Source organism: Pollachius pollachius, assembly GCF_949987615.1.
Source record: "Pollachius pollachius genome assembly, chromosome: 7".
Classification (NCBI taxonomy): domain Eukaryota; kingdom Metazoa; phylum Chordata; class Actinopteri; order Gadiformes; family Gadidae; genus Pollachius; species Pollachius pollachius.
The window spans coordinates 15,598,964-15,624,054 of record NC_136940.1 but is presented as its reverse complement, the minus strand read 5'-3'; the positions used below and the strand labels follow the sequence as shown (position 1 = coordinate 15,624,054).

General features: G+C 47.7%; 1 protein-coding gene across 3 annotated transcripts; it reads left to right on the top strand.

Annotated features, from left to right (window-relative positions):
* Window positions 1-546: 546 nt before the first annotated feature.
* Window positions 547-24,960, top strand: LOC307077873 (nucleotide sugar transporter SLC35D1-like). 3 transcript variants are annotated; one of them, XM_079739365.1, is made up of 12 exons: window positions 547-714; window positions 17,391-17,424; window positions 17,522-17,608; window positions 17,769-17,836; window positions 17,943-18,014; window positions 18,160-18,228; window positions 18,456-18,558; window positions 21,144-21,236; window positions 22,476-22,543; window positions 22,806-22,884; window positions 22,998-23,080; window positions 23,548-24,960. In XM_079739365.1, exons 1-12 carry the CDS (start codon window positions 662-664, stop codon window positions 23,651-23,653), a joined length of 915 nt encoding a protein of 304 aa, XP_079595491.1. In that variant the 5' UTR covers window positions 547-661; the 3' UTR covers window positions 23,654-24,960. The 3 variants fall into 3 exon arrangements, with proteins under 3 accessions (XP_079595491.1, XP_079595492.1, XP_079595490.1); XM_079739366.1 differs by having other exon boundaries at window positions 585-847; XM_079739364.1 differs by lacking the exon at window positions 547-714 and adding an exon at window positions 16,805-17,096.
* Window positions 24,961-25,091: the final 131 nt, after the last annotated feature.

The window sequence follows — 25,091 nt, the reverse complement described above, 5'->3', positions numbered from 1 at the left end:
ACACAGCCCTAGGAAAGCTGTCCTTGAGCAGCAAAAATCTGTCGACATTCCCAATCACCAATCCCCCTAAAGCTAAAAGGATCATGGAGGCACCGTGTGATCATCTGACAAGCCCTTTGACAGTCCCCTATGCCGTATGGTGGGAAGGGTTCTCAAGCACTGGGCCGGGGGCAAATTGGGTTACTATCGCCGGATAAAGCGTTGCAACTTCTACTTAGTCCAAAGGACAGATGCATCAGTAAACCCACCAATGCTGAACACAGAGCACTTGACGCCAGCCAGTCTAATAAAAGGATATATCAGTTAATTTCAAGGTCTGTCCAGAAGAATGTGAACTACACAAAGCAATGTGTAGTTCCAACCAAGCAGGTATCCCCCCCTGAGTCCGCCACTGATATAATGTATAGGTATCTATATAATATAATATCTTGCTACTATAATAGCAGGCCCGTCGCACCAGTTACTCAAGTTAGTCATGTGCGCATGTGCCAAGCAGCCTGCAGCTCGCACACACACATCATGCGCGAACGCATAGATACACAGCAAGCACGCACATACACACCGTACACACACACCACACAAACATACACGGAAACCCAAACCCTCAAGACGAAGGCAGCGACACATACGCGAAAGCGCACACACAGGCCCGCACACACACATGCAGGCGCACACACCGCACGTCAAGTCAAAGGCAGCGACACACTCGCCGAGGTAAGACGTTATGTTTTAAAACACAACGGCTCCGCGATCGACACACTCGCAGATAGGAACACACACGCACGCGAAAACACCGCAGCGACACTCGCCTTTAAACATAACGGCTCCGCCATCGACACACGCGCAGGTAAGAACTGACACGCACGCACACACACACACCGCAGCAACACTCGCACAGGTAAGACATTATGTTTTTAAACAAAACTAATCCGCCATCGACACACGCGCAGGTAAGAACACACACGCACGCGCACACACCGCAGCGACACTCGCCCAGGTAAAACGTTACCTGTGTCAATGACACAGTATGGTGATTTATGTCTATAGAGTCCACCACAAGACTACACTTTGTTGCTCAAATGTAATATTACACTCCTTGAGCCTCCCGAAATGTCTTCACACTTTGTTGCTCAAACTTAATATTACGCTCCTCCTTGAGCTTCCCGAAATGTCTTGCGATATTGATAAACTCCTTAGTCCCTGCGGACTGTTTTAGTTGTTTTATTTTTCTTTTCTTTTGTGTGTATGCTATGTGTGATTGTAGGCTACTGCTGCTTATCTTGGCCAGGGCACTGGAAGAGATATTTAATCTCAATGATGATTATTATTTTCAACTAACCAATAGTAGTTGCCTTGTATTTTAAAATGTCAATGCACTTTTCACCCCTGAATAACAGTGAAAGGTATTTAATAATTGATTTGCATGCATGGTATACTACACATTCCATTGAACAATTACCCCGTTTACCATAAATTGACTAATTCTATATTGTAATCAAATGCTCACAAACTAGCTGCTTTCAGGCACACGTGTAAGTCCTGATATTTTCTTGATGGGCCGTATGTGTGAACAACATATCCTGACATTTGTACCCTGGAAATCTCCTGAATAATACTACCCCTGAGGTAGTATTTTCTCCGTAGGAAATGTAAATACCTTACATGTGAATGAGGAATAAAAAGTCGGTAATTCTCACACCACTTCAGTGGGCGTGTTGATGACGCTTCTGCATGCCATTGAGTGGCCCCCTAAATGATAATCAGCCTGTTGCCTTTTGTTTGCTGAATGGTTAAAAAAATATGAAAATGTTGGCAATGCTTTTAAGAGTCATTTGTGGTGAATGAATGTAACATATGTGCCTATAACGTTGTAACATTATAGGTAAAATGTTATTATATTATGCTCTCAGAAATTTGTTACATTATCGACTGGGGTTTCCACATTATTGCTATGGATTTAATTACAACTACAGGTTGAGTGAGCGCAACGCTCGCGCGAAAACTCTAGCTATAGATAATATCACGGCCAAACGGTGTGTGCGCCTCCATATGATATTATGAATTAAAGACTGCGCTGGGTTCTCGGACGTCTCTGGTAGACCTACTTCCACAACAAGTAAAGGCTCGTAGTGGGGGTTATCCTGGCTGGAGTCCTGCACGGGTTTGGGTAGGCGTACCCGACGGGTGACCCGCACAATTTGGATGAAACAGATGAAAAAGAATACTGTGTCGGACACGGGTGCGGGTCGGGTCGGACGCCTGAACAGCACGGGTCGGTCGCGGGTTTTGCGATTCCGAGCGAGACTTCTCCGGTGCTGGATATGTTATTCAGGAGCAGAGGAGTCAACTAAAACCGTCCACAGTGGATGATTTGCTTTTCTTGCACAGCAATCTAAAGCACCACGCCAAACACCAGATAGTGTAATTCCCCGTTGTTCCATCTAACGTTTTCCTTCGGGTGTGGGTTGGGCGTCTGTATCAATTTATAGTGGGTCTGGTCGGGTGCGGAATGTAATCCGCGGGTACGGGTGGGTGCGGGTTTGCAAAATAAGACCAGTGTATTGATTCTTGGCCATGGTGGAGAAGGAATTGGGGAAAGAAACGTTGGCTTTGACTCTCTGAAGTTCAGATGCGACTTCAGATTGATGTGGAAGGACCAGAGACGTCGGAGAACCCGAGGCAGTCGGTTATTCATAAATCCAGAGGCACACACAGCTTTTGGCCGTGATATTATATATTACATTATAGATGCCTATATATTATATTAGATCATTTAGATATAGAGCTCCAGGTGCTTTAAATGACGTAAAAATCCTAATTTTACGTCATTTAAAGCAGGAAGTGTTCGAGGTAGTGTTGGGAAAAACGGTCTGGCTAGTTACTGGACCAGATGAAATGAGACGGAGAGGTAATAAAGTCTATCGGCACGAGGACCTTGGATTTATTAAGTAAAGTGGCAACGGTTATACAGAGTCATAAGCGTGAGAAATCGAATATGTCTAAGTCCCTAATCAGCGCTGATGGTTCGTCCGGAGCTTCGCCTCCGTGGAAGGTCTGCTTCGGAAGAAGGTGAAGAGTCTCAGAGTGATACAGTTTTATGCTGTATCTCCTCGTGATGAGGTGTGTGCGTTTGAGATGTGTGTGGTTCTGTGTGTTTTTACTTGACCTTGGTTCCCAGGCACTAGTGTATGCATGTATATCTTCTTGTGTTCCTCCTTACGGGGGAGAGCTTCAGAGCATTCATCCGTTGTGGTCCTCCCGTCCTTGAGGATGACTGGTGCATTGTCTGAGTGTCTACTATCTGCCGGGAGGAGATATGGGGCCCTGGCTCCGGCCCTGACCTGACTATATTCTCATGTATGTGTTATGTGTTAAAAGTTGACTATATTATAAGGTGACTGCCATGTGATGTGCTCATTAAGCTAGGGTAGGAGTTAGCTATATTTATAATGTACATGTGATGTGCTCAGCAGGTTATTTTGCCCCAACATATCCCCCTCAAGTCGTCGAAAGACGACTTTTACTCATTAGGGGTACGAGGGATAGGACTCCAGCGCGGGACTACCATCATAACATTAGTAAACAATAACAATATAAATGCAACAATCACACAAATACACTAACGATCACAGGAAAGAAATGTAACCACGAAACGTGTCCCTAAATAATAGCGAAGATATGAGGCAGATAGCGAATGGCAATCCCCCTCAACCCATCCCCAGAGGACCACACACTAAGGATGTGAGGAGGAGTTGACTGGTCGTGTTACAACAAGCAATCACACGCATGGGGCATCCAGGGTAGGCCCGGGGCACGGGAACAACTGAAACCATGGAATAGTCCTGAGCGTCATCATGGGCAGGTGGTCGCAACGCGCCACCTGAGCATTAGACCCTTTTATTCAACTGCGCTCAGGACCTCGTCTGATAAACGGGCAATCAAGGCCCCTGGAATCTCGCCCGTGTGAATCCCCGAGCTCCATCTAGTGGGACAGCGATATAAACAACAACATTTACGTTCCCGGCGTCGGTTGCGTAGACGCGGGCATAGATATGGGAGCGGCTAAAAACAGTGAAGCGTACAGAAGCGAATACAGCCAGGGGTGCCCTCAAGCCGTAAGGGAGCGGGCCGCAGCCCCTGGTCCCGGAACGCAGATCCCTGGTCCGGGCGTCGTGGGTGCTTCAGGTGGGAGGGGGGTGATGCCGTTGGCGGGGACGGGAATGGGGCAGCCCACCTGGAGAGGTTACTAGCACGTCACAGGCGGGGGGGGGGAAGAGGGAAGGGGTGTTGCGGTGGGGTGTCAGCCGACGGTGATGGAAACAGGACGCCGGGGCCGTGCATCTGGAGAGGCCACTCGCACTCACGGGTAGATGTCCGGCCCGGCGGGGACACAGTCGTCGGCGGGGGCTGGGAGTGTCTCTTCGGAGGCGTAGGTTGGGAGTGTGTAGGGGAGCTCGTCCTCAAAGTCAGAGGCTGCAGGGCGAGGGAGGGTCCCTTGGAGGTCTGGTCGTGCTCGGAGTTCCGACAGGATGCGAGGCGCGCAGTTGTGGGGGGTGCCGTCTGTGTCTGCGGGATACTCTCCGGTCATATTTACTCCTTTTGTTGAGTAGCTCACCGAGGGATCTGTCAGGGCCTCGGTCAACCGGATCTGGGTAATGGCAGCCGACAGGGTGAAGAGTGAGCTCTCCACTGCAGCTTTGACTCCGTGAGTGGTGTGCACTACCGTGGGGTTGTTCATGGTGAGGAACTGTGTCTTCCGTAGGGCGATGGCGATGGCCATGAGATGTCTGGCACAGTGAGGGAGTCCTAGGCCCGGAGTGGGTAGGGCCGAGCTGTGATAGTGGAGGATCCTTCGGGTGCCGGGCTTTGCCTGCCAGAGGGTGGCCGCTACATTTCCGTTCCTCTGTGTGACGTCCAGATGGAAGGGGGCCGTATAGTCGGGGGCTTGGAGGGCGGCGGCTGAGTGGAGGGCCTGTTTCAGCTGATGGAAGGCGGTGTCTTTTCCTGAGTCCCACTCCAGCGGGGCCCGTAGGTTTCGGGCCCCGGCTGTGGTGACCATCTGGCGGAGTTCGGACGTTCGCTCTGTGAATTCCGGGAGGTACTGGCGGCTGTAGTTGCACAGGCCCAGGAAGGCCAACATTTGGCGAACCGTGGCGGGTTTTGGGTAATTCAGGATGGTTTCTCGGGTATCCTGGGTCATGTCTCTGGTATCTTCTCCGATCAGCCTCCCCAGGAATTTCACCCTGGGCCGGACAGCCTGTAGTTTGGGCCGCTTGACCTTGTACCCTGCTTTCCCTAGGGTTTCGAGCAGGGTCTTGGTAGCATCCACACAGGTTTGTCTGGTAGGCGCGGCGAGCAGGATGTCGTCTACATATTGAACCATAACCACTCCGTCGGGAAGTACAGTGTCCTTGAGGTCCTTCCGCACACAGTCGTTGAATATGGTGGGGGTCGATCGGTACCCCTGTGGCATTCGGGTGTAGGTGAGTTTTTCTCCCCTCCAGGTAAAAGAGAAGATGTCTTGTGAGTCTTTGTTCAGGGGGATGCAGAAGAAGGCGTTGGCCAGGTCTATTGCAGAGAACCAGAGGTGGTCGGGGTTAACCACGTGGAGCGCCACCTGCGGGTTTGGCACCCTCTCGGGGGGTCCTTCCGTGGCGTCGTTTATTAGGCGGAGATCATGGGCCATCCTCCACGTGAGTCTGTCCGCCTTCTTCACTGGGAGAATCGGGGTGTTCCAAAGGGACTGAGAGGGCCGGAGCACTCCTACCTCTTTGAGTCCCTGTATGGTGGCAGTGATCCCTGCTTCTGCCTCGGGTCTGACCTTGTATTGGGGCTGATGAATCGGGGTTTGATCGGGTTTGAGAGGTATTTGGATGTTGTGTTGGGGGGTAAACCCCATGTCGTAGGCGCCGGTGGCCCAGAGATTCTGAGGGAGGCCGTCTAGCATGATCTTTACGTCGGGGTCTTCGGCTTCCAGGGGGCTGGGGGTGTCGACCTCCTCAGGGGCGAGCGGTCGGTCGCACTCCACTCGTTCTGCCACCCCCCAGGAGGCCGTTTGGGGGAAGGAGACCCGGATCAAGCCTTTGTCAGGGGCTAGGTGAATGTGTGGGTTGTCGGTGGGGGCCCACTCTCGTACTTGAGTCGCTCGGCAGACCATGGGCCCCAGCTTCATAGCCGTGTGGTGCTTGGCTACTGCCAGGGTCACGTGTGGTCGGGACTCGGGTTTGAGGCGGTACCAATATTCTTGATCCGGGGTGAGAAGGGTGAGGGCCGCCACCCCCTCAGGTCCGATGAACATTGTTTCGTAGAGGCACTTCTGGCCGGTTCCCTCCATGGTGCGTCTCCATTGTTCGTCGTAGCTTTCGTCTGGGTCTCGAAGGACATTGAGGGTCGTGTGGAGGGGGTCGTGCGGTGGGTAGAAGTCCCCCTGTTGATGGATCCAGGGGGCCCACTCTCGGTATGTTTCTTCTAGGGGCTTGAATCCGTCCGGGGTAGTCATGTTCCGGATCCAATATACGTCTGACGGGGGGCTTCGGGGCGGGGGTTCATGCACCAGCATCATCTGGAGCGGTTGGTCGGCTTCTGTCGTCATGGTAGTCCCTTCGGGGGAACAGCTGATGAGGCAGTTGATTTTGCTCAGGATGTCTCTACCCATGAGGTTGGTGGGACACTTGGGGGCATATAGGAGGGAGTGGTAGAAGGTTTGTCCCAGGATGGTGAGCGGCAAGGGGGTGGTGAAGGGGTTGGTCTTTTCTATTCCCGAGAACCCCATGGTAGTCAGGGTTCGAGTGGAGAGGGGCGGGATTTCATGGTTCAGGTCCCCGATGGTGGATACTGTTGCTCCGGTGTCGACCATGAAACGAATTGGTGTTTGGTTTACGAGTCCGTCCACCATTGGGGCTCCCGTTCCCAGGTTCACCACCTGGGTCCCTCTCGAGGCTCTCGGGTCCCGTCAATATTGGCCGTTGTATCCCGGGTCCTCCCAGAGAGGGTACATCGGGGTCCCGGGGTTTGAGGCATGTGTCGGTCCATTTCCAGGGTTACCGCGGGTCGGGCCGGGTTGCTGCTGATGATCCTGTTGGTCGTGTTGCATCGCTGGCTGTCCCGTTTGGGGGCACTCCTTCGCCCAGTGTCCCATGAGCCCACAAATGAAGCAGGGGTAGGACCGGGGGTTTGTGTTTGGGGTCCGGCCTCTTCCTCTCCATTTGAATCCGCCTCTTTGTTTGGACTGTTGGTTCTGGTACATCCCGGGTCCCGTCTGTGTTGCTGGGTTCGAGGGTGGGTGTGTGGGGTATGGATACGATGGGTACGGGTACGGGTACGGGTACGGGTACGGCGGGGGCTGGGGCCCCCATGCTTGAGCGGGAGGGGCTTGCATCTGGGTCGGAGGGGGTCCGCTGGGCTGTACCAAGGGGTTGGGGGCAGGCAGCGGGGCCGGAGGCGTGGCCACTTCGAGGGGCATGATCTCGGAGGCGTGGTATTTGTTGGACTCCTTCTTGTCCCGGTTGTGTTCCTGGGTTGCTTTCTTGACGTCCATGCGCAAGAGTCGTTTCTTCAGGTCGCGGTCTTCTTTGACGTCCTCGTCCTCCCGTTCTTGCTCCAGGTTCACGTGGTGTGTAATGGCCTCCTCCCAGTCCATGGTGTTCATTCTTCCGAGTCCAATCACTGTTTTGAGGCCTTCGCGGGTCTTGGTGCAGAGACCCGTCTCAACCGCGATCCGGAACATGGCTTCGGTGGCGGCGGAGGCTCCTGGTCGGGTTCCGAATCCGTCTTTCCATCGTTCAGTGGCTCTTGTGAGGTATTCGCCCGCTGATTCACTGGGTTTTCTTTTCAGGCCGGTCATGCATGCTGCTGAGTTCTGAGGGGGGTATAGGCCCCTCAGGGCCTCCCACCATATGGGGCGGAAGGGGTCGAAAGGGGAGTCGTCCGGCTCTCTGGTGGTTCTGGCTGCGGTTTCCACGTCGTTCACTGCCCGGGGTCCTTCTCCTCTCATGAGGACCGCTCGGATGTCCCCCATGGTGAGCCGGTCAGCTGTGGTCAGTCGCTCGAGGTTTCTGATCCACTTGCCCGCCCCCTGTTTGATCGGGGGAAGGTCTTCCACTAGTCCCTTGAGGTCGCGGTGGGTCCAGGGAACGTACATCGCTCGTCCTGCAGGGGTGTCCATTAGTGGGAACATCAGTCCTGGACCCTCATCCAGGTCGCGGTTCGTCCGGCGGTCGAGGGCTTGGCTCCGTTGTGTCGGGGGGCCAGCTTGTGGAGTGCTGGTGATGGCCAGGGTCGCGATCGGGGTTGCGGTACTTCGGGCTTGTGATCTGCCCGGGCCAATTGTCCTGTGGATTGCGCCTCTTCCCCACCTCTGATCTCTGGCTTCGCTCCTTTCCCGCAGCTGTCGAGACAGGAGATGGACTTCTGTCTCGATGCCGAGGGACATTCTTTCCAGCGCTTCTTCTTTCCATCTCGTTCCCACTGGGTCCCACTCCACGGTGTCTGCGTCTTCTTCACCTCTTTCGTCTCTTTCCTCGTGTCTTCCGTGTCTCCCCTGGGGAATCCCGGAGTGTCTTCTCATTTCTGTTGTTGCTACTGTCACTTCCGTTTCTTCTTCTTTAGACGATAGGTTGATCAGGAAGGAGGCCAAGTCCAATGTGTTGGCGCCAGGTACGCCGATCCGCGTACGCATCCTTTCTGCTTCCGGTTGGGCTTCCCCTGGTGTTGTTGGCCTGGTTTCGGGGGCCTGGGCTTGGCTGTAGCTGGAGGAGGGGGGTGTCCAGTTCTCGGTGCTGGATGGTTCTTGCCCCAATGGCCCGGTCCTTCCTGGTATCATCGGGCATGGGGAGGGAGCTGTTGTCAGCTTCGGGCTTTCCTTGCTTTGTGGGTGGTTTGTCCTTGTGAAGTGGACCCCTTCTTTGGCTCGTTCCGGTTCCGGGGGGGGGGGTCTTTGCCAGGTCACCGTGACCGGGGACTGAGATGTGGCGTGGGTTATTTCGATAACTGGGCACATGAGATGGGGGGACCCGGGAACCTGGAAGTCGGTCGGGGCATAGGGGAGGGAGTGGTTGTACGGAGGTGGGCGGGCCTGCTCATCGGCCTTCGGTAGGGAGGGATAAGGTGAAGCTGTCAGGCTCGGTTGGGTAGGGGTTACTTGGTCCGTTAGGAAGGGATTCCTGGAGGAGGGGGCTGGTTTTAGGGTGTGGGGCGGGAGGCAAGAGGCCAATGCTTTTAATACTAAGATTCTCTTTTGTCTTTTCCGGTCTTGGGTTTCGAGTGCATCCGTTCGTCCCGTCTTGGCTCCTGCGTTGTCGCGACGGACCTTTGCCCGCTCATACTGGCTGCCAATGTACGCGTGTATGGCGGCCCGGCCGGTGTGGTCGAGGGGTCCCATTCGGATCACGCCTTCTTTCTGCCAGGTTTTAATGTAGACATCACATCGGTTCTCCCATTTCTTCCGGTCTTGGCCTTTCAATATTTTTCCCGGTTCAGCGTTGAGGCACAACCAGCCCAGCGCTCTGGTCCGTTGCTCGTCCGACATGGTGGGTGTGTTCGCCGTTCCTTAGCAGCCTGGTGTGGGGGTGGTCGGGGTCGTGGACGCCTTTGCACTGGAGGCCGGGTGCGGGGAGGTTTGTCTTTTTATCTTTATTATTCACCGGGATAATTCTTCTAGCAGGGGGTGATCGAGAGTCGGGGTTGGATTGGTATTGATGTTGTCCAGTGGGGGGCGCTGTGGCTTGGGAAGGGTAAGGTTGGAGTGTTCCGGCAGGGGGCGCTGTAGTTGGGGAAGGGTAGAGTTGGAGTGGTCCAATAGGGGCGCTGTGGCTTGGGAAGGGTAAGGTTGGCGTTGTCCAGTGGGGGGCAGTCTAGTTGGGGAAGGGTAAGGTTGGAGTTGTCCAGTGGGGGGCGCTGTGGCTTGGGAAGGGTAAGGTTGGAGTTGTCCAGTGGGGGGCGCTGTGGTTGGGGAAGGGTAAGGTTGGAGTGGTCCAGTAGGGGGCAGTCTAGTTGGGGAAGGGCAAGGTTGGAGTGGTAGGGGGCACTGTGGTTGGGGAAGGGCAAGAGTTGGAGTGGTCCAGCAGGGGGCAGTCTAGTTGGGGAAGGGCAAGGTTGGAGTGGTCCAATAGGGGGCGCTGTGGTTGGGGAAGGGTAAGGTTGGAGTTGTCCAGTGGGGGGCGCTGTGGTTGGGGAAGGGTAAGGTTGGCGTTGTCCAGTGGGGGGGCGCTGTGGTTGGGGAAGGGTAAGAGTTGGAGTGGTCCAGCAGGGGGCAGTCTAGTTGGGGAAGGGCAAGGTTGGAGTGGTCCGGCAGGGGGCAGTCTAGTTGGGGAAGGGCAAGGTTGGAGTGGTCCGGTGGGGGGCGCTGTGGCTTGGGAAGGGTAAGGTTGGAGTTGTCCAGTGGGGGGCACGGTGGTTGGGGAAGGGTAAAGTTGGAGTGGTCCAGCAGGGGGCAGTCTAGTTGGGGAAGGGCAAGGTTGGAGTTGTCCAGTGGGGGGCACGGTGGTTGGGGAAGGGTAAGGTTGTAGTGGTCCAGCAGGGGGCAGTCTAGTTGGGGAAGGGCAAGGTTGGAGTGGTCCGGTGGGGGGCGCTGTGGTTGGGGAAGGGTAAGAGTTGGAGTTGTCCAGTGGGGGGCGCTGTGGTTGGGGAAGGGTAAGGTTGGCGTTGTCCAGTGGGGGGGCGCTGTGGTTGGGGAAGGGTAAGAGTTGGAGTGGTCCAGCAGGGGGCAGTCTAGTTGGGGAAGGGCAAGGTTGGAGTGGTCCGGCAGGGGGCAGTCTAGTTGGGGAAGGGCAAGGTTGGAGTGGTCCGGTGGGGGGCGCTGTGGCTTGGGAAGGGTAAGGTTGGAGTTGTCCAGTGGGGGGCACGGTGGTTGGGGAAGGGTAAAGTTGGAGTGGTCCAGCAGGGGGCAGTCTAGTTGGGGAAGGGCAAGGTTGGAGTTGTCCAGTGGGGGGCACGGTGGTTGGGGAAGGGTAAGGTTGTAGTGGTCCAGCAGGGGGCAGTCTAGTTGGGGAAGGGCAAGGTTGGAGTGGTCCGGTGGGGGGCGCTGTGGTTGGGGAAGGGTAAGAGTTGGAGTGGTCCAGCAGGGGGCAGTCTAGTTGGGGAAGGGCAAGGTTGGAGTTGTCCAGTGGGGGGCGCTGTGGCTTGGGAAGGGTAAGGTTGGAGTTGTCCAGTGGGGGGCGCTGTGGTTGGGGAAGGGTAAGGTTGGAGTGGTCCAGTAGGGGGCAGTCTAGTTGGGGAAGGGCAAGGTTGGAGTGGTAGGGGGCGCTATGGCTGGGGAAGGGTAAGGTTGGAGTGGTCCAGTAGGGGGCAGTCTAGTTGGGGAAGGGTAAGGTTGGAGTGGTAGGGGGCGCTATGGCTGGGGAAGGGTAAGGTTGGAGTGGCCCAGTAGGGGGCAGTCTAGTTGGGGAAGGGTAAGGTTGGAGTGGTAGGGGGCGCTATGGCTGGGGAAGGGTAAGGTTGGAGTGGCTAAACTTTTGGCGGAGGGGGAGGTGTGGCTTCGGACTGAGCGAGAGAACTCAAAAAATGGCGGCCCTGATGCTATAACTCTGTGTGGCCTGTCTAACACACAAGAGCGGATGAGAGACTAGGGGGTAACTTTTGTCACTCTTGGAGGAGGAGAACGAGAAAAAGGAGGAAAAAACAGGGGGGAGGGAAGCAAAAAACAACAACAGGGCCTATAGACGTTATTCAATACATCCAGATATTCTTTATAGCCAATAATCGTTATCTATCTTTATTGATTAATCTGCGTCAATCAGACTAAACCGTCAACCAACGCGGCAAAGAGATGTTGTTTAGTATTGTGGTTTATCTATGCGACAGGTCCGGCAGTAATTCAAAGAAACACAGTAAAAGAGATATCATTTATCCTTGTCAACTTGTCTAGGTCTAGTTTTAACGGTTCAAACAGTAAATTGAAGCGACACAGTAAAAAAGGTTATTTATCATTGTCAATTTATCTATTTCCGCTGGTTACGCCATAGAGCAACGCAATACGTCAGAGAGACATTTATTCATTATTATCAATCTATCTATTCCTACATTTACCCGTTTTAACGGACAAAGATAGAGCGGATCACGCATACACACCCACTGATTCACTCACAGATTATCACGCATACACACCCACTGATTCACTCACAGATTCCCTCTTTCTCGCAGACGCACCCAGAAACATATCGACAGACTTCTCATTCTGTGTCCCGCACCCACAATCATCAGACACAGCAGAATAGCGTTAAGCATAGCAAAGCAAGCAAGCGTTGCACACATATTTCCATATTTTAGCCGGCCCAAAAATACGCTCGCTCTCTTTCTTTCTCTCTCTCTGGGCCTCTTACACACACACACACACACACACACAGCCACTCCGTCTCTCTCTCTCTTATTCTCGCGCATACACACACTGTTTCCTTTGCAAAGGGACTTTAACCCTGATAAAGGACTCTAAACTTCTCACCACATAGAATTATTTAATACACAGATTATTCCATCTGGGTTCCGAACCCGGCCCAGGCATCCCTCTGAGTCCACTCAATGGCTCAGGCATATATTCCATCTGGGTTCCGAACCCGGCCCAGGCATCCCTCTGAGTCCACTCAATGGCTCAGGCATATATTCCATCTGGGTTCCGAACCCGGCCCAGGCATCCCTCTGAGTCCACTCAATGGCTCAGGCATATATTCCATCTGGGTTCCGAACCCGGCCCAGGCATCCCTCTGAGTCCACTCAATGGCTCAGGCATATATTCCATCTGGGTTCCGAACCCGGCCCAGGCATCCCTCTGAGTCCACTCAATGGCTCAGGCATATATTCCATCTGGGTTCCGAACCCGGCCCAGGCATCCCTCTGAGTCCACTCAATGGCTCAGGCATATATTCCATCTGGGTTCCGAACCCGGCCCAGGCATCCCTCTGAGTCCACTCAATGGCTCAGGCATATATTCCATCTGGGTTCCGAACCCGGCCCAGGCATCCCTCTGAGTCCACTCAATGGCTCAGGCATATATTCTTTTGGCCATCGGTAGTCTTGTATCACTGACCGATTCTTATAGGCCCTATGGTCTCGAGGGTATTCTTTCACCATGCAACGAGCCGATATTCGATGTGTCACGCATTCGGGGTCAATCGGGTTTTACGGGGAAATGCTGGGGTGCAGTCCTATTAGTCCCCACGAGATATCCCGTAGCGAACCGTTCTCACAGTCTCATCTCCTAATGTGGTTCCTATATAACTATGCAGAGTTTGGATTTTATCAACAGGTTCTGCCTACCTTTTGTTGTGCGATCGCGAGGTGAGACTGCAGGAATCGGTCCGGTTCTCCGGGGTCCCGAGGCCGTGCCGCTCTCCGTCTCTCGTTTCCCAGTTGCGGTCCAATTCAGAAAAAATCACGTCGGGGTCACCAATTTGTTGGGAAAAACGGTCTGGCTAGTTACTGGACCAGATGAAATGAGACGGAGAGGTAATAAAGTCTATCGGCACGAGGACCTTGGATTTATTAAGTAAAGTGGCAACGGTTATACAGAGTCATAAGCGTGAGAAATCGAATATGTCTAAGTCCCTAATCAGCGCTGATGGTTCGTCCGGAGCTTCGCCTCCGTGGAAGGTCTGCTTCGGAAGAAGGTGAAGAGTCTCAGAGTGATACAGTTTTATGCTGTATCTCCTCGTGATGAGGTGTGTGCGTTTGAGATGTGTGTGGTTCTGTGTGTTTTTACTTGACCTTGGTTCCCAGGCACTAGTGTATGCATGTATATCTTCTTGTGTTCCTCCTTACGGGGGAGAGCTTCAGAGCATTCATCCGTTGTGGTCCTCCCGTCCTTGAGGATGACTGGTGCATTGTCTGAGTGTCTACTATCTGCCGGGAGGAGATATGGGGCCCTGGCTCCGGCCCTGACCTGACTATATTCTCATGTATGTGTTATGTGTTAAAAGTTGACTATATTATAAGGTGACTGCCATGTGATGTGCTCATTAAGCTAGGGTAGGAGTTAGCTATATTTATAATGTACATGTGATGTGCTCAGCAGGTTATTTTGCCCCAACAGTAGATACGGATCTCTCCTGTCTCAGGGGAAAATGAGGGAAAAATATGACTGGGTTTCTAGTTATACAAAAGGCGAGTTTATCGTCCTGGTGATAACGAGACGGCTCGCCAGTGCTCACGCTCACGCTTACGCATGTTCCCTACAATTAAGTTTGCATGCCTTTATTTCTTTGATGCCTATCACCTACTATCCTTTTGCTTTTATTCATGAGAAGCACATACAGTATTGCCACTGTATGGAAGGCAACACTTGCCCTTATCCAGAGCTGGTTTACCAGTACACCAAAGTTGATGCCAACAGACGGTTACAACGTTAATCAATAGTAAAGTATGTGATATTACGGTTGATTCTTTTATATTGTAAAATGTTCATGTTCCGCCATGTTCATGCGCGTCACTAGTAAACCATACGCCACTAACTGGGCAACTCTAATCTGGCCCCAGTTGCCGAACGGAAGTAGAATCATAAGAGTGTCATGAGGTGTAGTTCACGAGAACTTTCCGACGTCGCAAAAATGTTTTCCTCATAATTTCCAGCGATATGAACGCACCAAAATCTTAATACAAATGGATGAAGTGTCGCTTTAAGCTTATTGAATTAACCATTTTCCCTGTCACATTCATCTGTACTTTATGGTAGTGTCTAGCATTAAGTTCTTCTTCCCATTCCCTTTGCCAGTTTTGTATGATTACAGATTTAATTATGGAATTGGCTTCACCCTTCCCCATTGGAACATTAATTCTTATATATTTATTTTCCAGCATATTTTTTTCGCAATTTTATCAGCCTCTTCATTTACTTTAATGCCCATATGAGCTGGAACCCAACAAAATTGAATAATGATTTCAAGGTTTCTGATTTGTAATAATAAATGTCTAATTTCAATAACCAAATCTTCCCTTGATGAATGATCTGTGTCAAGGCTATGTAAAGCTGCCATGGAATCTGTACATATAACAGTTCTCAATGGCTTAACCTCTTCAATCCACCTAAGAGCTATTATTATCCCAGTCATCTCAATAGAATATACAGATACAAAAATGATTAACCTATAACCATCTCTTTTGGTTAAATTCTGGAATATATATCCCAGTGCCCATTTTGTGGATCTTTTGATCCATCTGTATATATTTTAACATATCCATAGAAAGACGTTTTTAAATAACCCTGGCCATATGCTGCAAAACTTTGTTCATTTGGATACTCTCTCTTTACTTCCAATAACTCACTGTTAATTTCTGCTGATGGAAGAATCCAGGGGGGAACAGCACTTAATACCAATGAAGGGCTAAATTCAGTTCTTTAATTCCATATTGTTCTGCTATACTGTTGATGTTCCAACTAAACCCTTTTGGTTTGTTTGGTATATTCCCAGCAATCATTAAGAACTGGGATTGCAGGGTTATTAATACTTCCTACCAACCTTACCCAGTAAGTTAGAGACAACTTAGTTTATCTTAGACTAACTGGAGATTCTTCTGCTTCTATTAATAAAGCACTAGTGGGGGTAGTTTTAATAGCTCCTAAAGCAATTCTTATAGCTTTGAATTGAATCCTCTCAAGTTTTCTTAAAGAGGTTTTGCATGCTGAACTATAAACTACACATCCATAGTCTATGGTAGATCTTATTAAAGCTCTATATATGTACATCAGGGACTGTCTGTCTGCGCCCCAACATTGACCAGTGATCATCCTCATTAGATTTAGCACCTTTTTACATTTTGTTTCAATGTGCACTATGTTTCCATGCAATTCTTTCATCTAACCACATTCCCAAGTATTTAAATGTCTTCACTTTTTCAATTGATTGATTGTACTGCAACATAATTTTGTAACTTTCTGGAACCTTCTGGTAAAGAAAATAATCTTTGTTTTAGGTATGGAAAACTTAAATCCCCAATCAATACCCCATTGTTCTAATGTACATCTTTTTGAATAGCTGTGGTAATGTATGTTATGTTTCGTCCCGTTTTCCAGATGACAGCATCATCTGCATAGAAACCCTTCGTTCCTTTCTCCTATTTTTTCAAACATGTCATTAACCATAATATTGAATAATATGGGACAAATGGCAGTCCCTTGAGGAATTACATTTTCAACCATAAACTCCTTACTCATTCCATTACCAACTTTGACTCTTATTGTACTTTGTGACAGAAAGTCTAGTATAATTATACATACTCCCACTGATTCCCATTTTATCTAATTTAATTAATAGACCCTCTCTCCACATTGTGTCATAAGCTTTTTCAATATCTAAAAACACTGCCACCATGATCCCCTTCATAACTAGCGTCTTCTCTATTTCATTGCTGAGTTTAACTAAGGCATCTGTAGTTGATTTGCTTTTCCTGAACCCTTTGTGATATTTTTTAAGTGGACATTTATATTCAAGAAAGTAATTTCGTCGCGCCACTACTATTTTTTCCATTTGTTTTCCTAAATGGGATGTTAAAGCAATGGGTCTATCATTCTCTGGGTTGCTAGCATCCTTTCCTGGCTTAGATTCCGTTTTTGCTTACTTTATAACTTTCCTGGCCAAGGCCTTTTTTCTTTGATAGTCCATAAGTTTATCCATTGTAAGTGTTATACGCAACATTTTAAAAGCTCTGTTTCTGTCTTTTAACAGCTTCTGTACATTTCTCATTCCACCATGGGGATTGTATCTTCCTTTAAAATAGCCTATCATCAATTCAGGAATATCATTGATGTAAACGTGTGTTCCGTTCAATAAACATTGGATGTATTCGTCGTTAAATATTTTTCAATGCAGTATCATATGTATCATCAAACTAATTGCAAGTTATAGGCAAATTAATGTGTTAATGTACAATAAGCATAAGTCTTGCATCTGTTTATTGCAACCTGGGCGGAAGTAGCGCGACGTCAGAGAGCCGTAGTACGTAGCTCGCGCTCAGTGATGGAAGGGACAGAAGAGGCACGGAGGTAGGGATGAATGTATGTTGGGGATGGCGGACAAATCGGAACTCTTTGTAAAGCTGTTGGCTGCTGGATTTTACGGCATCAGCTCATTTCTCATCGTCGTGGTGAACAAAAGTGTCCTCACTAACTATGGGTAAGAGAGGTTTTGAAGCGCCTCGTGTATTGGTCCTACTTGTAAAGTAGCCCGTTAGCTAGCCTAGTTGGATAGCGGAGGCTAGCAGGGCTACTACTAACTTTGAGCTGTTCTGATTAGTTTGAGGATGCGGTGCTGGATCTTAAAATGGCGCTTTATTTATAGTAGGCAATAGTGAGAGTAGCAGTGACATTAACTTACACATATCCCACAGTTCTCTCAGATCGTGCATTTACTTTTTTGACTTTACTCTCTTAAAGCAGTAACCTAATATGTATACAACTGTCCTAACAGGTTCCCATCTTCCATATGTGTCGGGATTGGACAAGTAAGTAGATGCGTTTTATTTGTTCTTCGTTAACAATGTCATAATTGAATGTGTACCATGACCATGTAGCAATGTGTTAAATTGTGAAACTGTGCAGATGTTCGCGACAGTGGTTGTACTATGGGGGGGCAAGGCTTTCAGGGTGATCAGCTTCCCTGACTTCGATGAAAGCACACCCGGCAAGGTGACTCAAATATTACGTAAATTGTCTCTTGTGTAATGTACCAAAACAGTTATGAAAATAATTCCCCCTTAAATATTTAACTGACACGATCAATAAGTGCTCAGTTGACATAGTCAGCATCACTCTGCATCTGAATCTTTATATTCGATCCTTTTTACAGACTTTTCCTCTACCTCTCCTTTACGTGGGAAACCAAATCACTGGACTATTTGGAACTAAAAGGCTAAAGTAAGATATTATTAAGGTTATACCTTAAGGCCACACAAAAGTATTCAATATTTTTTAAATGGAATATTTATTTACTTAATTCTAATAAGGTCTTCTCTGTCCCCAGCCTCCCGATGTTTACAGTCCTCCGAAGATTCACTATCTTATTTACAATGATGGCTGAAATATTCCTGCTAAAGTAAGTCTAGCTATGCTGTTTAATAAATACCATTCGGATGTACTTCTAGTCACTTGCTCATCAAATGAGACTAAATGTAATTGAAGTCTATCACTGTATCATGAGATTCACTTTAATTGGCCCTTCCCCTTGTTACCATTGCTAGAAAGACATTCTCCAGGCCCGTCCAGATGACAGTATTTACAATGATCCTTGGGGCGTTTGTGGCTGCAAGGTGAGGGCTATTAAATTTGTGTTCCAGCCTTTAATCCTACTTTCAAAAATATGTGCTGCAGGGTATTGGGCGACATGATAAATGCCTCTCTCCTGTCCTGGTTTAAAGGTTTTTAAGACCCCTGTGGCTCAGGAACTTATGCTCAAGGCTAAATTAAATGTTTTTTTGGAGGGGGTAAAACATCCCTTGTATTTTGAGTTTTTTTCTGTGATCCCTGTTGCCTGTAGTACTGACCTGTCGTTTGACCTGGAAGGTTATGCGTTCATTCTCATGAACGATGTGTTGACCGCCATCAACGGGGCCTATGTCAAACAGAAGTTGGATTCCAAGGTATGTGGCACCACGACTTCTTGGTCAATGACACCATTGTATGTCAATGGTTTTCTTTGGCACGGGGCTGCTGTTATTGAATTTATACAACTGGACCTTCTGTCGTCAGGAATATGCATCCAAATCTTCTGCATATTTTATAATACAATTTTAAGGGGTATATATATTTAGTCAGCAAATATTATTACTAGTATACATTATCTTGTCCCCCTGATATAATTCCTAGTGTAATCCTGTTGCCTCTGTGATCCTTGCTTGACAAATAGCCTTCACTGTGATCAAGTGACTTTTAACATGGGAACCATGTTGCTGAGATTACAGCCGGGCAATAGACATGTAGACAATTATGTCATTAGTGAAACGCCAACAGACACAAAAATAAAGGTGTGTGTGTTGGGACTGGGACTGGGAACGGTGCAGGGGATTTTAGGGCACACTCACACTAGGCCATCTGTACCATGCCCTAGTCCGTTTCACACCTGTACCGTGCTCAAGTCTAGATTGTTTGGCTAGTGTGAGCACGCCAACCGTACTCAAGTCCACTTCCATTCCGTGGCCTGAGCACACTTGGGAGAGGTGTGCTCAGGCCACGGTACAGATGCTAATGAGCCGACACTCGCACACGCACAGCTACGCAACCTAAGCTGGATGACGTATAGTCCATGCGACCCTTCTTTCCCATTAAACAATAAACACGACGGCAAGCAGTTCACATTGGTGCAAGGACGGATTAACATGACCACGGGCCCTGGACACAAACCAGCCATGGACCCCTACCAACACGCAAATACATGCACTAGCACACCGAATTTGGTTGCATATTATAACTCATGAAATCCACAACAACACACATTATAATGCAGAGAGAGAAAGTGTAACCCAGCGGCTGCGGGCATGCATAGTGCCAGCCGCTCGTCTTAACGGCAGAACATGGAATCTGTCAGGTTAATATCATGACTTTAAAAGCACCTAATGACTTCCTTTAACGAATTAACGAGTTTAAAAAATGGACGGTATTTGTTGTACCAGGGCATTGTTTTTAGTGTCTTTTTCTTTCTTTCGTGTACACTATGCCGACCCGCTTAGCACATGTTTTTTTTATTTTTTTTTAGCACTCCATTTTCACTGTGAAATTGACCGTTGACCAAGCACTACGACATTGACGTCACGTCACGTTATTTGTTTTTTTTTAATGTATTTAATGTATTTATTTTGCATATCGAAAACATTCAAATCCTTTTTTGACCAATGTCTTGGCCATTTGAATTTTTTTAATAATAAAAAAAAATATAGATATATATATGAAGGGCCCCCCCCCATTGGCCAGGGCCCTGGACATGTGCCCACTTTGCCCATGCGGTAATCCGTCATTGCGTTAGTGCAATAGTGAAGTTTTTGATCAAAAATACCCCGTTCGTCACGGGGCGGGCTTTCTTGGTTCACTGGAGAAGGCAGGGCTGCGCACGGAGTCTAGACCTCTTTAGAATAATTTGCACACTCGCGAACGTTTTAATTTTTTTATGAATGAAGACACCCGCATGCAAGAATAAGTTCACGTCTGAGTGTAGGCTACAAACACGATTAACTATTTACAGGTGCAAAAACGCACGTATTCTTTATTTTGCTGACCACTTTTATCCAGACAAAAGCCTCGTAAGGACAGTTCCTCTGCGTCTCTCGTGGATCGCACCATTTTTCAACGTCTTTGTTTAATACAACTGCATCACCTCTCATGATCAGCAGCTCGCGGATTTCACTTTCTCTCAAGTAAAAAGTTAACTGCTCATGATCATATCGCTGCGTTGTCTCTGTGGAGACAGCGCAGCAACACCACCACCCAAGCCCCTCCCCTCCCCCTGGAACCACGGAGCCGTCGCAGTTACAACAGAATTAAACCTAATAAACCACCAATGTGTGCAGGGTCTGGGAGGGTAAATTGGGGTTCTAGCTCAAGCAGGCAATTTACCTCGGGGACTCTAAACGCGCAGACCATGCCGCGAAAAAGGTGTGCATAAAACGGCCTATTTGGCAGTGTAAAAACGCTCAGTGAGAGAGGGCTGTATCTGAGTAGAAGGCTCCAAACTAGCAACAAAGTCAGTAAAGTGTCAACTGTGTTCTCTGTGTGGTTCTACTAAGCAGCGGACGCTTGATGGTGACATATTACGTGGTGATGACGTATGTACAAGAGGCAACCGTACTCAGGCCCGGTTGAGATTGCCTAGTGTGAGCACAGGTCAGCGAACAGCGGGGAGGGGCAATTGTACTTGAGAACGGTACAGGTGTGAAACGGACTTGGGCACGGTACAGATGGCCTAGTGTGAGTGTGCCCTTAGAGCAAGTTGTGAGCAGGAGTGATTGGTTAAAAACATATCGGGCCGATGTTAACTAGAAAACTGTTGGCTGGATTGGAGATGGTGTGGTAATGCAGTAGGCAGACTGCAAACATCTGCAGTCTAGTTTAATAGGAATGTTCTTGACCTGCTTTGAATAAGGGTCTCTGTTCTGTTCTCTAAACTTCTTCCCTTTTGGTCCCATTCCCTTTCTGGCACCGCCCTACCTCTCTCTCTCTTGCCTCTCTTTCACAGGAGTTGGGAAAATATGGCTTATTATATTATAATGCATTATTTATGATTATTCCCACACTGCTCTTGGCCCATGCTACTGGAGATGTTCAGAGGGTAAGCAATGTATTGTTTGTTTGTTTTGTTTTTGGCTAATAGAGTCTCTTTCTTCTTTTGTTTACTTGTAGATGAAGCTTGTTTTAAATCTTCCTACCTTCCTACATTGTAATAACATGTACCCTCATTCAATTGAATACAATCCTAAAGTTGACAAACCTGGTAAAAGGCCTCTGGTAGGTTCTCAATACATTTATAAGTGTATTTTCGTCACTGCAAGCTCTTAGAGCAGCCGTCGGTTGATCAGGGTTGGCAGAGCTGAGGCTTTGCCAAACCCTAGAACGGGAAGGGCCAGGGAGGAAAGAAGGGGAGGGGTGAAGTGAAGGGGTGCAGTGAAGATACAAAGCTCCCATTATCCAGCGAAGTAGAGTTCATACACTCTCCTGCAGTTATGACCTGCTTCAACACTGGTTAATATACCAACTGCTGCCTTCTTGATTACTTATTTTAACGGACATTTGGGACATTTGTTGAGACAGCACCATTGGCATAGAATGTAGTGTTTTTAACACTTAAAGGGTTTGGAGAATGATCCCAACGGGGCCCACCTGTGCAAAAGAAAATGTACACGTGTATTGTAAAATCTTTCAGAATCATTTGCCTATTGCCATTTATTATATTATTGTTTATTAGCAACCACCAAACCATCATTCCGATTAAGCACTCCCTCTAATAATCCACCTCATACCCTACAGTTCAGACAAATTGCAAACCACAAACATGTTGGGACTGTTCTTTCTGCTTTGAGCCATGCCTCTCTCTGTTCAACAATTTTCAGATAGAGCATGTGCCATCACATGTTGGTAGGCTCTGTGTTGCTCCGATATCTCATTGTTATCAAGCATGCGTCACTGCTGAGATATCAGGATCATTGGTTTTTTCCTAGGACTCAAGAGTATAAATGGGATTTCCTTTTATATTATGCGTCTTAAATTGGATGTGTGCTGCATACTGTCATTTTGTAGCATTACCCAAACAATTTATGGAATTGTAGTGTTTTAATGGCGCAAAGAACTTCAATACTAGACATGTAAATTTAAAGACATTATTTTGCATCTGTCCTGATTAGATTGATGCTTATCTCTATGGCTGGGATCTTCTTTGTACTGAGGTCATCATAAAAGCATGGTTGCCATGGACCTTTACCACTTGCTGGCATAGCAGTAACTTCTGTCAATGGATGGCCATCCAGGCGGATCGTTGGTTGTATATTTGAGCTGACAGACATTCTCTCCCCAGGCAATGGAATATGACGGTTGGTCAGACAGGCTCTTCCTCACTCAGTTCATCCTCTCCTCCATCATGGGGTGAGCCCCGACAAAAGGGCTGTGTGTGTGTGTGTGTGTGTGTGTGTGTGTGTGTGTGTGTGTGTGATCAAATATTAAAATATGTCAAATCAAAACATGTTTATGCAGATGTGACCCAATGCAACAAAACGTTATGACATTTAAAACACACAAATTAAAACATGTCCCTATTATATTAATATGTAATGGAAGTAATTTGGGCTGGTGTGAGGGTTTTCTAATGCATTTCATTCTAATGAGCTGTACCTTTTTGTATCTGTAGGTTTGTTCTGATGTATTCCACTGTGCTTTGTATGCAGTACAACTCGGCTCTGACCACCACAATCGTGGGCTGCATTAAGGTGAGCAGCAGGGGCCATGAAGAGCTTTGAAGCACAATGTTTTGTCATCCGGGGGATCAGGTGGCCCCGGCATGTATGTCTCTTGATGATCCCCTTGTCTGTGTCTGTTTAAGAACATACTTGTGACATACATCGGAATGGTGTTCAGCGGGGACTACATCTTCTCGTGGACCAATTTCATCGGCTTGAATATCAGGTATGGCGTTATCGCTGGATGCATGTGCTTGCAAGCCATTCCATTGTTAATCTTTGCGTCATTGATTGTAACGTTCGTCTTATTAACGCTGTATTGAAAGTTCTCAATTTGCCTTGCGTTGTTTATTTCCCATGCATGTTAAAACAACTCCAGCAAGCGTACAGCTGGCAAATGTTGTGCACATTGGTTTGTGGTTTTCTAAGCTACATCTCCCTGGAAGGCAGCTGTTGTTCATAGGCGCAACAGGCCACTTTCAACCCATCCAGCAGGTAGCCCATGTCTCATATCATGGTACGAGGAATTCCTAATGAGCATGCTGGTTCTTGTTAGAGACCCAGCCCGGCTTTTATGACCTGCTCTCTGTGATCTCACCGGACCTCACTCTGACCACCAATTAAGAGGGACTATAAAGTCTGCTATCGATCTGCCTACAATCTCTCAATGTGTGTGTGTGTGGTGTGTTCCAGTATTTCGGGGAGCCTGGTGTACTCCTACATCACCTTCACAGAGGAGCAGTCCAGTAAGGCCATTGACCTCAGCAAGCTGGAGATCAAGGGCAAGGTTGTAGTTTGACAAGAGACACTGGATACACACACGGTCAAAGGAGACACATTGTATTTTTCTGGACGGTTCTGTATTTATTGAGTACCTCATTCCAGGAACTTGGAGAAATGGGGTGTCTCGAGTAGTGTAAAAAAAATGAGGCCTGGCATTCATTTCTCGGATAGCTTTGTTCAGGCTGCATAGATTACAAAAGGCAACCTGGAACGATGGGAGTTCATGAGCCTAAATTCTAGGGGCCTTTTCCAGCCTGAACCTGGTCCAGTATTCTTGTTTTCTTTTAAACAGTATTTATTTTGTTTTTATTGTAGTGTTCCGGGCAGTTTTTTTTAAAATTGGTTGCATAAAGGGACATTCAAACTACATTGCAATGTTTACAGTACAATGATGTCAATGGAGCGGACATTCATAGACTCGTTAGACCAACAGAAACTGTTCAAGTTGAACTAAAATAAATATTCCTGAAGACAGGAGAAATCTGCTGGATAATTTTACTTTAAATGTAGATGTTTATAGGTGTTAGGCCTGTAAGTAGTAAATTATATTTTCATTTAAAGACACAATCCTTCCTTTCCCTTTATAGTATAGTTACCTTGGTTAGTTGGTTACTAAGAATGTGATTTAATCTATGCCTCCAAATCGGAACAACAGATCTGGATATCAATGGCTAGATTCTCTTGATTCTAAACTTTATAGACTTTTTAAATGTAATTTGAATTGGTAAATGTACTGTTAAATAGACAGTGAGTACTCTACCAAAGGGTGTTTTAGGATTTTAATATCCCATTTAAAAGTTAGGATTGTGACTTTAAATGTTTTTTTTTTAAATGTCCTTTGGTAGGGATAAGCTCTTTCTAGGTGTTTACAATGGATTGGTGGTTACTGATTCTCTCACAGGCTGTTACTGGTCTCTATGATGGGAGGACATTGTTTTTTGTCTTTTCATCAGAGCCTTCGTTTTTATTTACTGCACTCTAAAGTGTTTTGGGATTGTTAAAGTTGTATTGCTTTTTTCTAAGAAATATCAGTTTCTGAATTTTCAAGGTATTACTGTTTTTTAAAAGGTCAGTGTGAAAACTGTTGTCAACATTTTACAAATGTCATTTGCGATTCAGGACATAACTGAGTGTTTTTTTTATGATATTGTTATTGACACTGTTCTCTTGCACATTAATTATGGACGTGAGGCTTGAACATGCAAAGCTAAGATACTTTTTACTTCATAAATAAAAATTTCACCCTTAAACTCTCTGCAGCTGATTTGACATTTCATTTTAGAACCAAGTTTTGATAATATCTTTATGTACAACAATGTTCAATAAACATCCAAATTGTGTTATGAATGTCGTTAAAAGGACATGAATGTAATAAATTAATTTCTGATAATCTTTCTTTAGAACATTTTGTGTCATTGTCTTACATTTTATTTGGATTGTTAGGACTTCATTGC

Coding starts and splice junctions, on each gene's coding strand:
- LOC307077873 (XM_079739364.1), top strand. CDS start 16,981: ATGTTGGGGATGGCGGACAAATCGGAACTCTTTGTAAAGCTGTTGGCT. Junction 17,609..17,768: donor ATGAAAGCACACCCGGCAAG/GTGACTCAAATA, acceptor TCCTTTTTACAG/ACTTTTCCTCTACCTCTCCT. Junction 23,081..23,547: donor TTCATCGGCTTGAATATCAG/GTATGGCGTTAT, acceptor GGTGTGTTCCAG/TATTTCGGGGAGCCTGGTGT.